The sequence below is a fragment of the Macaca nemestrina genome, chromosome 18 (assembly GCF_043159975.1).
Source record: "Macaca nemestrina isolate mMacNem1 chromosome 18, mMacNem.hap1, whole genome shotgun sequence".
Taxonomy (NCBI): Eukaryota; Metazoa; Chordata; class Mammalia; order Primates; family Cercopithecidae; genus Macaca; species Macaca nemestrina.
The window spans coordinates 2,667,918-2,683,917 of NC_092142.1; the positions used below are offsets into that span (position 1 = coordinate 2,667,918).

Consider the following 16,000-nt stretch of genomic DNA (forward strand, 5'->3'; position numbering starts at 1 on the left):
ATCTCCACCACAGCAGCAACCTAATACCCACAGCACACAAACCCTAGATTCTCCTGACAAAGCATTGGAGGTGCCACTGTGCATGTTGAGGAACAGAAAGTTACTAGGGGCGAGGGTACAGTGAGAAGGCAGTGAACCCAGTACTAGATCTGCATTCCAATCTTGGGTTTATTCAACACAATTCTTCCACTCTACACAACAAAGTACAAACACAATGTCATCTAAAATGCTACAAAGGTATAAAACTCAAAGAGAAATTTTATAGTACTGACTGTACAATAAAAGCAAAAAAGCAAAAAAAAAAAAAAAAAAAAAAAAGCAATGTACATGTTGCCAAGATAACCTGAAAGACCACCACGAAGGGCAGGCACAACCATGGCTGCATGATGATCCCGCACAGCTGGCTCTCACTCGCCAATTTCAGAGTAGGGTGGTGGGGTGTGTGCATGGGTGCACGGACAGACAGAACCATGCACAGCAATTACCATAGGTGAGAGGATCTTTGGGGGTGTGTGACCCTTGAAGTTGGAAGAGGCCTCAAGAGGCTGAGGCTAACAGGGTTGGCAGCTGCACTAAAGCTCGGGACGGCTCCCTTTCCAAAAGGACACCGCCCAGCAACAGCAAGGGCACAGTCTGGCAACCATCTCAGGTCACCAGGGAAGGGAAAAGTGTGCTCCCAGGCAGGCAGGGTCACACCACCCCTCAGAGCCTCACCTGTCCCTGGTGGCCCTGCCACTGAACTGACTCTTAGAAACTGGAAGCGGGCGAGCTTCCTAGCCAGAAAACCGGAGGGAATCTTGACAGGCACACAACACCCAAACCAACAGCACTTCTGCAGCCAGAGCCCGGCCGGCAGAGGGGTGCTGACTGCTGCCTGCAAATTCTGCCCGAGTGAAGGGTTTGCTTTCCTACTGATCTTCCTTTGGCTAGAAAAGTGACAAAACTGAGCTGGGTGGGGTATAAGTTACAGGGGCGAGAGCTTCAGTGGCCTGTTTATCGGGAGGAGTTGGAGCTGGAGCGGCTCCTGTGGCGGCGGCGTCCCGGGGAGCGTGATCTCCGGCGCACAGGGGACCTGCGCCTCGGAGAGCGGGACCTGCAGGAAGAGGAGAAACCACATCAGAGTAGCTCAGGCTGTAGGGGCAAGCTAGCTTCTTTCTGGGTAATTCCCCAGTTTTACTTTTCTGAGACAGAATCTCACTCTGTCGCCAGGTCAGAGTGCAGTGGCACGATCTCGGCTCACCACAACCTCTGCCTCCCGGCTTGAAGCGATTCGCCTGCCTCACCCTACCAAACAAACGGGACTACAGGCGTACGCCACCATGCCCAGCTAATATTTGTATTCTTTTTTTTGATATGGAGTCTCACTCTGTCGCCCAGGCTGAGTGCACTGGTGCAATCTCAGCTCACTGCAAGCTCCACCTTCCGGGTTCACGCCATTCTCCTGCCTCAACCTCCCAAGTAGCTGGGACTACAGGCGCCCGCCACCACGCACAGCTAATTTTTTCTATTTTTAGTAGAGATGGGGTTTCTTTTTTTTTTTTTTTTTTTTTTTGAGACGGAGTCTCGCTGTGTCTCCCAGGCTGGAGTGCAGTGGCGCGATCTCGGCTCACTGCAAGCTCCGCCCCCTTGGTTCACGCCATTCTCCCGCCTCAGCCTCCCAAGTAGCTGGGACTACAGGCGCCCGCTACCACGCCCGGCTAATTTTTTGTATTTTTAGTAGAGACGGGGTTTCACCGTGTTAGCCAGGATAGTCTCGATCTCCTGACCTCGTGATCCACCCGCCTCGGCCTCCCAAAGTGCTGGGATTACAGGCGTGAGCCACCACACCCAGCCGAAGTTTTAGTTTTTAATACCAGAAATTGGGACAGGTCCCACCTGATGGGCCTGCCCTGAGCTCTTGGGAACGGGTGCTTGTGAGACCCAAGGCAGAAGCCCAGGCTTTCCTCCTCCTCCCCAAAGGCTGAAAGCACAGCTCACCATTGGCAAGGGAGGCCGAACTGTGGCGTCTGCCGAGGGATTACCACCCCCGCCCCACAACTCTTCTGACCCCCAACTTCTCCCTCTCCCAGCCCTTCTTGTTAGCTCAGAAAAAAAGTGGGCCTGCACCTGGGCTCACAGGTCTAGTGGTCTCCTAGGAAGGCCATACCACACCATTGCCCAGACTCATGAAGCTGTGTTGGTGCAACTCTAGGGCATCTCCTGCTCTCTCCATGAGCTCTGAAGGGCTCCTCCTCTCTGCCCCCCTCCCCCTCCTGCCACCGCAGCAGAAGGCAGGCAGGCAGGGCTGGATAGAGGGTCTCAAAGCCACTGCAGTCACATGAGGTTTGTGGCCTGGTTAGTCCACTAAAACTACAGATTGTTTACCTTCTCCTCATCCGTGGCGGAGACCTGCGCCACATGGGCGGTGGTGGCAACATTCTCCTGGGAGGGCTAAATCTCCTGGGTGGTGGCCTAGGCCAGGGGGCCAGCACGGCAGTGGCAGTGATCTCCTGGCCATCAATTTGTCCTGTTGAAAAAGAGAGCAAGTCATAAAACATCTAACAACCATCTACCCTAGACAAGGCATGTCACAGTGAACGAGACAAGCCTGGGGGGACAATGACAATGTAAGATAATCACAGAAATAGGGCCAGGCACGGTGGCTCACGCCTGTAATCCCAGCACTTTGGGAGGCTGACGCAAGCAGATCACGAGGTGAGGAGATTGAGACCATCCTGGCTAACATGTTGAAACCTCATCTCTACTAAAAATACAAAAAATCAGCTGGGTGTGGTGGCGGGCACCTACAGTCCCACCTACTTGGGAGGCTGAAGCAGGAGAATGGCGTGAACCCGGGAACCAGAGGCTGCAGTGAGCGGAGATCGTGCCACTGCACTCCAGCCTGGGCAACAAGAGTAAAACTCTGTCTCAAAAAAAAAAAAAAAAAAAAAAAAAAAAAAAAAAAAATCACAGAAATAACATTATGATTAATGTTTCATGAGAAAAAGAAGCATGGACACCAACAGGAGACACCAATGTCCATGTGTCAAGGCAGCCTCGCAGGTCAAGAGTCATCCAAGTCAAGAGCTAAACAATGTGCTGGAGGCCAGGTGCAGAGGCTTATGCCTGTAATTCCAGCGCTTTGGGAGGCTGAGGCAGGTGGATCACGATGTCAGGAGTTTGAGACCAGCCTGGCTAACATGGTGAAACCTCATCTCTACTAAAAATACAAAAAAATTTTTTTTTTTTTTTTTGAAACAGAGTCTCGCTCTGTCACCCAGGCTGGAGTGCAGTGGCCGGATCTCAGCTCACTGCAAGCTCCGCCTCCCGGGTTCCCGCCATTCTCCTGTCTCAGCCTCCCGAGTAGCTGGGACTACAGGCGCCCGCCACCTCGCCCGGCTAGTTTTTTGTATTTTTAGTAGAGACGGGGTTTCACCGTGTTAGCCAGGCTGGTCTCGATCTCCTGACCTCGTGATCCGCCCATCTCGGCCTCCCAAAGTGCTGGGATTACAGGCTTGAGCCACCGTGCCCGGCCAAAAAAAAAAAAAAAAAAAAAAAAAAAATTAGCTGGGCATGGTGGCATGTGCCTGTGATCGCAGCTACTCAGGAGGCTGAGGCAAAAGAATCTCTTGAACCAGGGAGGTGGAGGTTGCAGTGAGCTGACATCAAGCCACGGCACTCCAGCCTGGGCAACAGACTGAGACTCCATCTCAAGGAAAAAAAAAGAAAAGAAAAGAAAAGAATGTGCTGGAATCTGCTAGGTGGAAGAGAAGGGCTCTGCGGGGCCCTGTGCTGGGAAGGAACCAAAGCACTGGTGAGAGAAGGCAACAGAAGGCCCCAGGGTCAGGGTGGGGCTTCCTGGTAGGACCATGCAGGTAGTATCAGCATTTGCGCTTCCTTCTCCTCCAACCAAGGGAAGCCAGGTCTGGGACTAAGAGAAGGGCGAGAACTTCTCTTAGGAGGGCTCTGTGGCACTGAGAGGAGCATGAATCAACATCAAATGATTTGGTAGGGAAATGGAAGGATTCAGGGAACAGCTGGGAGATAAAATAGCCAGAGCTTGGTGATGGATGTGATGGGGGTGGTAAGGGACCATCAGGATGAGCTTCCATTGACAGAGAGGTGGGGCTTTGGTGGGGAGCAGCACGAAGGAAGTTTCAGGAGATGCCAAGGACTTTGTGTTTGGAAACAAGCAGTCTCAGAGAGGTGGCTCTGCATGGCAATGGCATTGAAACACATGCCATGTGCATGAAGCGAGGAGAGGCAGTGTGGGATGTGGGCTCCAGGGAGAGAGGAAAGGAAATGCAGGTGCAAACCCAGGAAGGGGAGCATGTGCCCCAACCTCAAGAATTGTCTGGTAGCTGGGGATATCAGAAGCCCAAGCACAACCCCTTTTGTGCCCTAAGGGGTAAAGGGCTCTTTTGTTTTCTCAACTGTACCTTCAAGGTACATGGGGACTAACTTGGGCACGTGGCTATGTATTCAGAACATACTTAAAAGGTTTAACTTCAGTAAATTCAGCCTAAGTTAGCCCAAATTAGAGATTTCACAGCACTGACTCTACAATAATGAAAAAAAAATCCATCTTCTGTGTAGCTGCCAGTAAAGGCCAACCCCTTCTCATCTCCTCTGGAGACAGGGTGGACTCACTCCATTCAAAGACAGTATGGAGGACACACAAAAAAAATCCTACCAGAATCTTACGAAAAGTTGGAATGTCTATAATCACACCCACCCAGAAGGTACCTGGGTCTCCTGGGTTTTTAGCTCAGCAAGTGCTCAGACTGTCAAATAGCAGATAATCAGCAGACTCCAAAGCAAAGGGGTGACTTACAAGGCCAGCAGCTGATGTGAGAGCAAAGAGCTCCTAACCCATTTCAGGACTTAAGTAACTTGAAAGAGAAGTTAGCCAAGTATCAAGGAAACTTTCCTAATGCCTGAAGGGCAATTACTGAAAAAAACCAGTTAAGCTATTTATACAGTTTGTAATAGGGCCTCAGAGGATAAAGTTCTGGGGCAGGCACACCCCACTCCCCACCAGGCCTGGCAGCCCAGACAGCACTGTGGACTGTGTTCTCAGCGCCAGCTGCCTCAGTCAGAGCAGCAGGGAGTGGCGCAGAGACGACTCCACATTCCTCAAAATGCTGACTTGAGGACAAAATGCCACCCAAAACTATTCACAAGGGTCCATGCGCTTTTAAAACCATTCTGCTGGCCAGGCGCGGTGGCTCACACCTGTAATCCCAGCACTTTGGAAGGCTGAGACAGGCGGATCACGAGGTCAGAAGATTGAGACTATCCTGGCTAACAGAGTGAAACCCGTCTCTACTAAAAATACAAAAATACAAAAATTTAGATGGGCGTAATGGCGGGTGCCCATAGTCCCAGCTACTCGGGAGGCTGACGCAGGAAAATGGCGTGAACCCAGGAGGCGGAGCTTGCAGTGAGCCGAGATCACGCCACTGCACCCCAACCTGGGCGACAGAGCGAGACTGCGTCTCAAAAAAAAAAAAAGAAAAAGAAAAAAAGATTCTGCCCAGATACAAATAGCTATAAACGTCATGAATGGTTATGATACAGGAGTTTAAGAAATAAACTGTATAAATTCAGTAAATCCAGTCACTCAGCAAAATAAAACTAAAAATGCTGAAACACTGGGAAACTTCTGGTTCTCAGAAATGATTAAAGAAAATATTCCCATATAAAAAGCCAAATGTATTCTATGTAAGAAACCTGAATTTGATACTTAAGCTTTTAACAGATTGGAAACTCCCTAAAATGTTAATCTATGTTAATCTACGCCTATTTCCTAATTTTCTTCCCCCAAGACTAATGTTCCTTTAAACTGGAGCTACAAAAAAAAGGTCTTCCTAAAACATCTTTTCGGTAATCACACACCCACTAAGAGAACTGGAATCCATGCCAGGCGCATTGGCTCGTGCCTGTAATCCCAGCACTTTGGGAGGTCGAAGCGGGAGGATCACCTGAGGTCAGCAGTTTCAGACAGGCCTGGCCAACGTGGTGAAACCCCATCTCTACTAAAAACACAAAAATTAGCCAGGTTTGGCGGCAGGAGCCTGTAATCCCAGCTACTTGGGAGGCTGAGGCAGGAGGATCACTCGAACCCAGGAGGTGGAGGTTGCAGTGAGCCGAGATTGCACCATTGCACTCCAGGCTGGGTGACAAGAGTGAAACTCTGTCAAAAAAAAAAAAAAAAAAAAAAAAAAGAGGTTAAAGGATTGTTTTCAGTTGGATAAAATAAAGGTTTAAGAAATTTGGGGGCCAGGTGTAGTGGCTCACGCCTGTAATCCCAGCACTTTGGGGGGCCAAGGTGGGTGATCAGTTGAGGTCAGGAGTTCGAGACCAGCCTGGCCAACATGGTGAAACCCAGTCTCTACTAAAAATACAAAAAAACTAGCTGGGTGTGGTGGTACCTGCCTGTTGTCCCAGCTACTTGGGGAGGCTGAGGCAGGAGAATTGCTTGAACCCAGAAGGTGGAAGTTGCAGTGAGCCAAAATCATGCCACTGCACTCCAGCCTGGGCGACAGAGTAAGACTCTGTCTCAAAAAAAGTTGTAGGAGGCTGATTGTAAAGAAAATTCTGTATGTAAACATGTGGGCTAAAGTTAAAGGTGCATCATCCAGTTTTTCTGTAAATTAAGCATTAAAATTGCGTTTAGGCCAGGCACAGGGCTCACGCCTGTTAATTCCAACTCTTTGGTAGGCCAAGGCAGATGGATCACCTGAGGTCAGGAGTTCAAGACCAGCCTGACCAACATGGTGAAACCATGTCTCTACTAAAAATACAAAAATTAGCTGGCTGTAGTGGAGGGCGCCTGTAATCCCATTTACTCGGGAGGCTAAGGCAGGAGAATTGCTTGAACTCGGGAGGCGGAAGTTGCAGTGAGCCAAGATTGCACCATTGTACTCTAGCCTGGGCAACAAGAGCAGAAAAATCAGTCTCAAAAAAAAAAAAAAAAAGAAAGAAAGAAAAGAATTGGGTTTAACATTAACAGCACACTAATGTGTAAAGGTGAAATTTGGCTTATTTGGTACCAAAAATCACTCAGGAAGCATCGCCAAATATAAAATGGGGTTTGGCTTTGTTTGGACTATATTTTTATAAATGTTATACATATGTGTTCCAAAATCACGTAAAACTCCTACAATTGCAATGTATCCTAGTGTACATTATCCGTAGTAATTATAATCATGTTAAATTATTGTGTGCCACAGAGTTAACAAACTTCCTCGTCAACTGTGTCTTTAACTATGGCTACCCTAAAATCTTTGTCATCCATAAACAATTGTTGTCTTGTTTTAATCCTCTTTAGAAGGTGGTTTTATAATCAGCTATAGAGTTCTAACACGTGCTCTTAAATACACATTTCTAATAACTTTGGAGATTGTGACATCAGAATAAAGGAAAACCGTTCAGGACTCTTAAAGAGCTATAATGAGGCCAGGCGTGGTGGCTCACGCCTGTAATCCCAGCACTTTGGGAGGCTGAGGCAGGCGGATCACGCGGTCAGGAGATCGAGACCATCCTGGCTAACATGGTGAAACCCCGTCTCTACTAAAAACACAAAAAATTAGCTGGGCATGCTGGCAGGAGCCTGTAGTCCCAGCTACTCCAGAGGCCGAGGGAGGAGAACGGCGTGAACCCGGCAGGCAGAGCTTGCAGTGAGCATAGATCACGCCACTGCACTCCAGCCTGGGGGACAGGGCGAGACTCCGTCTCGGAAAAAAGAGGTAAAGCGTTCATTAATATCAAGCAGGGCAGAAATTAACTGGATAAGCTGAACTAATAGGACACTGAAGTAATCTTTTTAACTTTTTGCTTAAAACATTCCCAATCCTTTAGTTTGCTTTTTAAAGTCAAAAAAAAGTTGTAAGTTATTAACAGCTTTTAACAATTAAGTATACTCCTATGAACAAAACTTGGAACTTATTTGTTTCTCTCCACCTAATTTCTTCAAAATTTGGAAACTATTTGTGTGTGTGTATTCTTTTTTTTGAGACCTAGTCTCACTTTCTTGCCCAGGCTGGAGTGCAGTGGCGTGATCTTGGCTCGCAGCAATCCTTGCCTCCCAGGTTCAAGCAATACTTCTGCCTTAGCCTCCAGAGTAGCTGCGACCACAGGTGTGCATCACCATGCCCAGCTAATTTTTGTATTTTTATTACAGATGGGGTTTCACCATGTTGATCAGGCTGGTCTCAGTCTCCTGACCTCAGGTGATCCATCTCGCCCAGTCTATTTGTATGCATTCTTAATTTATGGTATTTGCATAAGTGCAATAGAAATGTTTTCTTTTGTAACCGAAGACAAATAAAAAACTGGCCTCCTATTTTGTGTACACAGTCCCTGTACAGGGTTTCTAATCTGTGGGAAGTAAAACACGTCACTTTCTAACAGGACAAAAACCCCAAGTTATCTTGGAACCTCAAGAGGAGAGGATTTCACCCAACTCATAGGTATTTAATGGTACATATCCATGGCTGGGCTTGGGTTTAAAAAGGTATTATCTCAGATTTCTTCTATGGAAATGAAGTTCCATCCAAGCCCATTTAAAAGGCCTATAGAAAAAATTATGATTCTTGCTCCATTGCATACAAATAATCAAGCCAAGTATAATAAAGCAAACCTATCCTACCATAATTTGTCTTTTAATAAAAATGGGAAGCTAAAAAAAAATTGTTTCAAAAACTATAGTACACCCAAATAATGTTTTCAATTTTTTCCTTTTTCCTAATTGGAAATCACTGAAACCTAAGCTGTGCTTTCCTCAAGCCCTGTAAACTGAAGACTAAACTTCAGAAGAAAACAGCAGGCCGGGCGCGGTGGCTCAAGCCTGTAATCCCAGCACTTTGGGAGGCCGAGACAGGCGGATCACGAGGTCAGGAGATCGAGACCATCCTGGCTAACATGGTAAAACCCCACCTCTACTAAAAAAAAAGAAAAAAACCAGCCGGGAGAGGTGGCGGGCGCCTGTAGTCCCAGCTACTCGGGAGGCTGAGGCAGGAGAATGGCGTGAACCCGGGAGGCGGAGCTTGCAGTGAGCTGAGATCTGGCCACTGCACTCCAACCTGGGCGACAGAGTGAGACTCTGTCTCAAAAAAAAAAAAAAAAAAAAGAAAACAGCAGCAACCTATTTATATGTGTTGCTGTTGCATACTATTATGTTTCAGCAGGTGCTGCCTCTAAGCCCCCAAAACAGAAAGTGCTATCAGGAACAAATCGACCTTTTCCGCTCCAGCGCTGTGTTCCACGCCCGATGATGACAACCCTTTCTCAGCAAGCAGCAGCCAGAAAGATTACAGTGCTCCATCTCCCTACGATTCTCGTGATTAACAAATAAATATACAACCATGAAATAAACATGAGCAAATTGACAGTGGGGATTGTGGCAGGCCAGGTCTCACTAACGCAGGCCTCTGTAACAAGTGTTTTAGTACTGTCTAAGCAGTTAAATATTAAAAGCCAAGGCCCCTATACAAAGGCTGGGATATAAGAAAAGCCCAAAGAGTTTAGCTTAGGCCTTTCCTGGGTCTTAAAAACATAACAAAATAATGAAGGTATTCCTAACAAGACTCACTTAGGGTTAAGCCGTTTTATTGGGAAGAAAACTCCCCAAACCTCTGTGATTCAGCAGAAGGCAAAGTAAGGGTAATTACCCCAGCACTTACACCCATTTAAATTAAGTAAATTTACTGAAGCTCCAGACAAAGGTCTTCAAGACTCAATCCTTAGTTATAGATTAAAAGAAGTTAATCACTTACGTCTTTAGATAAATGTAAACTTACGTATAAACATATAGCTTAGAAAGTATATAAGCCCTGAAAAACTTTGTAATTTTAAGTTGGTCTGGCAATAATTTCCAGGTCTTTTCCCTGCAATCGGTTGCAGAAATAAAAACTCTCTACCTAGTCAGTTAATGTGCATCTTGTTATTGGGCAATGAGAAATAGCAGCCCAAACCTCAGTTTGGTCTGGGAACTGCACCCCAGCCTGGGCGACAAGTGTGAAACTCCATCTCAAACAAACAAAAAGAAGTGCAGCACAGTTGGAAATCAGTTTGAAAGTTCCTAGTAGCGGCGGGACTCTGAGAGGTCAGGGGTGTGTGGCAGGGTCACCCACCTCCATCCATGTGCTTCAGCGCCTTCTCAGCTTCATCTGGATTCTCAAACTCTACGTATGCATAGCCTTTGGACAGATGGGGATGCATCCTTTCCACGGGCATGTCAATCATTTTAATTTTCCCATAGGTGGAAAATATCTCCATGATGTGATCCTAGAGGGAAAGAAGGATCACTCGAACACCCACCTACCAGTCAGTCATGTCAGACGCAGAGAGTTCACCACATCATGACTAAAACCTCAGCAGGATTAAACATTCCATCTGACAAGTACCAGTGTTGTTCTGGGATTAATCTCCTAGACACATGTATTAATGGTCCACTAAGAGGAACGAATCAGTGCTCTACTCAAACCACGTGCCCCAGTCCCTGAAAGGCTACGTTCTAAGCTCACCTGCAGGCACAGGCTTGCTTGTCTACACCCCACTGCTCACTGGAGACATCCGTGATCCTCACCTTTGTCACATTCCTGGTGAGTCTCCCAATATGCACTTTGGTGGGCTTAGGAGATGGGCTCCGCCTTTTCCTCTCCTTTTCATCTCTTTTAGGTGGTTTGGATCTGATTGAGAAAACAAAACACCAGAAACAGTTTCTGTCAACTCAAAATGTACTAGATTCCTTTCGAGTGGGCTCTTATCTGCTTGTGTGACAGTTTTCCCAAGGAAGACTTTCCTACTAGTTGCATTACTCCTGTCTCAGAAATCCTACTAACACAGAAAGACTCCTTCTGGGTCCCTTTTATAACCTCAATGGTAAATCTGTAGCCCCCAGCTTGTAAACTTTAGATCCCAGACACAGGGCACTCACTTGGAGCGGGAGCGCCTCCTGTTGTCGTGCCTGCGCCGAGAAGGACTTGGAGAGCCGGAAGAGCTGCTGGAGCTGGAGCTGCGGGAGGTGCTGGAGCTTCCTGAGCGGCTGGATGCTGAGGAAGAGCTGGAGCCACTGCTTGAGCCAGTGCTGGTGCTGGAGCCTGAGCTGGAAGTCGAGCTGGACCGAGATCTGAGGGCAAGATGAGGTGTCACAACCACCACGTGCCAAGTCTCACAGTACAGACACCTCCTCCAAGTCTGTTGCGTTCCCTCCAGGAGAAGGCTGCTGTTTGGGTGTCTCCAGGCCTCACTGCTTTCCCCAATGGGGAAAACATCACTCCCCAATCCCCCAGCAAGCCAGAGCCCTAGGTGTCACATTGTGTGTGGGACAGGACGGAGGGGACGGGCGGCCTTCCACCCATACAGAAGCCTTTCCTGCTGAGAGGCAAAGGACTCTGGCAAAAGTCGGAACTGTCAACTCAGGCTGGGAAGGCAGCTGCTGGCTGAGGCTGACCCAGGCTTGATTGATTTTTTCTTTTGAGACAGGGTCTGTCGCCCAGGCTGGAGTGCAGTGGCATGATCTCCGCACACTGCGGCTTCCATCCCCTGGAATCAAGCCATCCTCCTGACTCAGCCTTCCGAGGAGCAGGGAGTACAGGCATGTACCACCACACCCGACTAATTTTATTTTCCTCAAACTCCTGGGCTCAAGCCACCCTCTTGCCTCAGCCCTCCCAAGTGGCTGGGACTACAGATGCATGCCACCACTCTCAGCTAATTTTAAAAATTACTTTTTGTAGAGATGAGCTCTTGTTTTGTTGCCCAGGCTGGTCTTGAACTCCAGGCCTCAAGCAATCCTCCTGCCTCGGCTTCCCAAAGGGCCGGGATTACAGGCATGAGCCACTACACCTGGCCAGTCTGCCATAAATTAGGGTCTCCACTAACAATCAGAGGATGTGTTTTCATTGTAAATAATCAAGAAAACTGAGCCATCTGTGGGGAGTAGGGGTGTGGCTGTGGCACAGGTCCCCTCCAGACTCCAGGCCAGCCCACCCCACCTGGTACTGCTGCTACCACTGGAAGCACTGCGCCTCTTTCGGGTTTTGTCCCTGCCGCGATCCTTCTCACTTGACTCCTTGGTGGCCCCTTTATCTTTTGAGCGATCCTTGGACTTCTCATCTGAGCGGTCCTTGCGTTTGGTGGGTGAAGGAGCCCTGGATGGTGAGGAAGAGTGTGAGACTGCGTGCTCCTCTGACCAAACCCAAACAGCACAACCCAAAAGAGGGGATCAGCAGGGCCACAGAAACCCCAGGTGATCAGAGTAAAGTGGCCTGTGGCTCAGAACACTGACTGTAGAATGCAGAACATTCTCCACTTCCCCCTTTCTGCGGGTCCCTAGCAGTAAGCACCCCCAAGTAGCACTAGAAAAATCTTACAGAAGGATTACCTAGTGCTGGACTTTTTATTATTTTCTTTGACTCCTAGCAAGCTCTTCTTTTTCACTCCTGATAAATCCATTCTCCCCTTCTGAGGTGTTCAAAGCAGCAATGGCGGCCTCACTTATCTGAACTCTCACTTCTAACTTGATTTTGAGAAACGATCCCTAATCGATTGCAATTTACGCCAAAGAGCAGCCTAATAACAAGATAAAAGGGTTTAAAGAGTGAACGAATTGGCAAGGCAACAAGTCTACTTTGCAGTCAAAAGCTGAGCACACAAAAAGACAGCAAGGGAGCACAGTAATCAATGAGCGTCCGCACAGTCAGGAACACACAGGGACAATCCCCATGTGCTCATGGAGGCATCTCTACCCTGCACAGAAGGCACAGGCACAACTGTCGCCCCCACTTATATTTTTCTTAAAAAAATGGAGGAGATGGTGGGGCCTATCACTGTTATTTTACAGGCTGAACAATTCAGTTTTCACCCACAAGTTTGATGAGCCCCTGCAGTCCTTTCAAAATGCCACAGCACCACATTCACATGCAGAACAGAGAAAAACCTAACTCAAGGGTGGTCTCCAGAGAGGATTAGATCTCCTGTTTTATTGTGGCAATTTGCCTTTAGGATACACGGATGTGACTGGAAGCAAAAATCATTTCAAAAGTGACTGGTACCAGCATTAAAACACTTAATACCCAAAAGCAAACAGATGAAACGTACCATATGAACATTTAAAAAGCAGAAGAATCATTTTAAAAAGCAGTAATTGCACTGTACTTTAATAATATGCATATTGAGTGTAGGGGAAAATACATGCAAGTCTGCAATTTACTTTGAAAGAAAAACTAAGATTGAGAAAAACTAAGATGGAAAGAAAAACTAAGATTGATAAAAACCATCTAGCAAATACAGCAGAAATATAACTTACAGACTCTTAACCTCTGAGTTTTGTTTTGTTTTTTTTTGAGATGGAGACTTGCTCTGTCACCCAGGCTGGAGTGCAGTGGCACGATCTTGGCTCACTGCAACCTCCACCTCCTGGGTTCAAGCGTTTCTTCTGCGTCAGCCTCCTGAGTAGCTGGGACTACAGGTGCTTGCCATCAAGCCTGGCTAATTTTTGTATTTTTAGTAGAGACAGGGTTTCACCATATTGACCAGGCTGGTCTCCAACTCCTGACCTTGTCATCTGCCAACCTTGGCCTCCCAAAGTGCTGGGATTACAGGCGTGAGCCACCAGACCTGGCCCTTAAGTAGTCTTTATGTGGGTATTAATTGTATAATTTGACGTTCCTGTGCTTTAAAAATTTTTCAAAAATAAGATGAAAAAAAAGTAGGCACTGAAATTGCATGAGAGACTGCCTGCCATGTAAGAGTTTAGCAAAATGCCTGGACTACAGAAAGTGTTCAAATAGCGGTTACTCATTACTCAAAAGCAAATTACTAATTAGTTATGGGCCCTATTTTCCAGGGACGCCTTCAGTATTTCCAGTAAAGTTCTGCACAAGCTGCAGGAGTTGTTAAGTGCAGCTCTCAGGATGTGAGTCTCAGCTACTTCTGTCTCACCTTCTCCAAGAGCCAGTTGGTAAGGAGGACACAGCACACCAATGGGGTCCTGGTTTCCCTGTGCAGTACCTGCCAGGGGTGCTTCAAAATGCTGCTGAAAACGTGTTCTGACCCAAGAAAGAAAAGCACCTGGCTTTAAACAGTCAAATGAGCCAAGGAGGGCCGAACACCACCTCTGCTGCTCTTGTCCGGGGGTATCATGTTTTGCTTTAGAATAGTAAGGTTCTGCAGACACCCAGCGGATAGTGCCTCGACACTGTTGGTGTCCTCGGACAGTCAGTGAGTATCATTCAGAGTATAATTCAGAGTCTGCAACCAGAGGGCCTGGGTTTGATTTGAGGTTTTACTGTGTAATTTTCGACAAGTCACTTATCCTTTCTCAAGTTTCTTATCAATGTGGTGACAATTACAATCCCAACTTTATAGTTACCCAGGGCATTAATGAAAAGCTCAATAATGTTAGGAGCAAGATTTGTAAAGGCTCCTCCCTCCCCCAGACATTTGTCTCCAAAGTCACACGTAATTTCTGAACTCTCAGCAGGGTTCCTGCACTCATCTGCCTTAGGATCACCTGCAGCAGAAATGTCCAATAGAAACAGTGTGAGGAGCCACAAGCATCACCTGAAATTCCTTAGTAGCCACATCACAAAAATGGGTGAAATTAATTTTTAACACTTGACACATCCAAAATATTATCTTTCCAACATATAATCAACATAAAAATCTACTAATAAAAGTTTACTTTTTTTTCATAGTCTTCTAAAACTGGTATGTGTTTTAACATTTCAGTTTTGATGAGCTGTATTTCACATGCTTAGTAGCCACATGTGGCCAATGGCTACTTCACTGGACAGCACAGACCTAGAGTGGAGGTCACACCCGCAGATTTCAGCCCCACCCCCCCCGACTTAAAGATCTGCCCAAATGTACTTTGTGGAATCAAACACCACCAGTTATTCTCAAGCAGTCCAAACACTAAGAACCACTGAGTAAGCGGAAGGCTCGCTGGGTGCGGTCGAGTGCTAGAAAGCAAAAGTTGAGGTTCTCTGTTCACCCAAGTTCAGGTACCGGCTCAGGACCTCGGTTACCTCCCCCATCCTCCGGAAAGGTGCGCGTCCAACAGCCAGAGAGAGGAGAGAACAATTAGTTAAATCTCGAGGAGAGGGCGTTTCGGCATAAATCTTCAGAGCACCTTCCCCATTTAAAAGTACATTTCAGGCACAGTTCATGAGAAATCAAGACAAAAAGCCTACTCCACGTTTCTCCTCCATCAACCTTAACCTTCCCGTATCCACCCCTCTGGGATAACCCATCAAACTGAGCTCGGACACCGTGTTCGGTCCATAGTGGGCCGTATCCCCACGGCCTAGCGCCGACAATTGCACACGGGAGTCCGGGAAACGTTCGCGGAGTACACGTTTGAATTAATGACTCCGAAGGATGGATCGGCCGACCTTCCACCGCATCCCACAAAGAAACTCCGCGCCCGCCGGCACCGGCCCGACACGCCGACCTCGCCGCTCCCCGTCCGCGTTCACTCACAACTCCCCCGTCCAGGCGCCGGGCCGCGAGCGCTTCCAAGGCAGCGCCTGGCGTTGGGGGCTTGGGTCTCCGGCCCGGCGGGAGGGCCCCAAGAACGGAGGCCGCGCTCCCCGCTGCTCCGAGTCCCGCGGGCCTGGCTGGGCCACCGCCGAGCGGACGAAGCAGAGGCGCCCTTCCGTCCGCGGCGGACCCGATCACTTCCGGGCCACGGCCTCGACACCTCCCACTCCGCCCGCCCCGGGCCACACTCTTTCTTCTCGGAGCCCGCACCGCGCTGCCAGGCCACCGCCGCACTGCGGGGCTGAGAAGTGGACCGGCTTCACGATGCGTCCTGCCGGGCCTGACGGGCAGCCCCCGAAACACGGATGCGGTCGGATTCCGCCCCAACTTACATCTTCCCGCCGCCACCACCTCCTCCTGCTTTCCTCAGCCTCCGAGGCCGGCGCCGCTCTGACGTCAGAGTCAAGGAGCGGGAAGACGCCGCCGTCCGGCGCGTAGCGATGACGTAAACGCCTGGCCCAATGGGCGC

At 48.3% G+C, this 16,000-nt stretch overlaps 1 protein-coding gene and 1 long non-coding RNA gene across 4 annotated transcripts; one reads left to right on the forward strand and one right to left on the reverse strand.

The window, feature by feature from the left end:
* Positions 1-150: 150 nt before the first annotated feature.
* On the reverse strand, positions 151-16,000 carry LOC105485941 (RNA binding protein with serine rich domain 1). Of its 3 annotated transcripts, none has more exons than XM_071083934.1 (8): positions 15,864-16,000; positions 12,371-12,558; positions 11,982-12,137; positions 10,922-11,113; positions 10,571-10,673; positions 10,116-10,269; positions 2,365-2,506; positions 151-1,093 (listed from the first exon to the last, which is right to left on the reverse strand). In XM_071083934.1, exons 2-8 carry the CDS (start codon positions 12,439-12,441, stop codon positions 994-996), a joined length of 918 nt encoding a protein of 305 aa, XP_070940035.1. In that variant the 5' UTR covers positions 12,442-12,558; positions 15,864-16,000; the 3' UTR covers positions 151-993. The 3 variants fall into 3 exon arrangements, with proteins under 3 accessions (XP_070940035.1, XP_070940036.1, XP_070940037.1); XM_071083935.1 differs by lacking the exon at positions 15,864-16,000 and adding an exon at positions 15,472-15,696; XM_071083936.1 differs by lacking the exon at positions 12,371-12,558 and having other exon boundaries at positions 15,864-15,935.
* On the forward strand, positions 8,339-9,278 carry LOC139359801 (uncharacterized). The gene is made up of 3 exons (XR_011616240.1): positions 8,339-8,453; positions 8,754-8,907; positions 9,168-9,278. It is a non-coding gene; the product is annotated as an uncharacterized lncRNA (long non-coding RNA).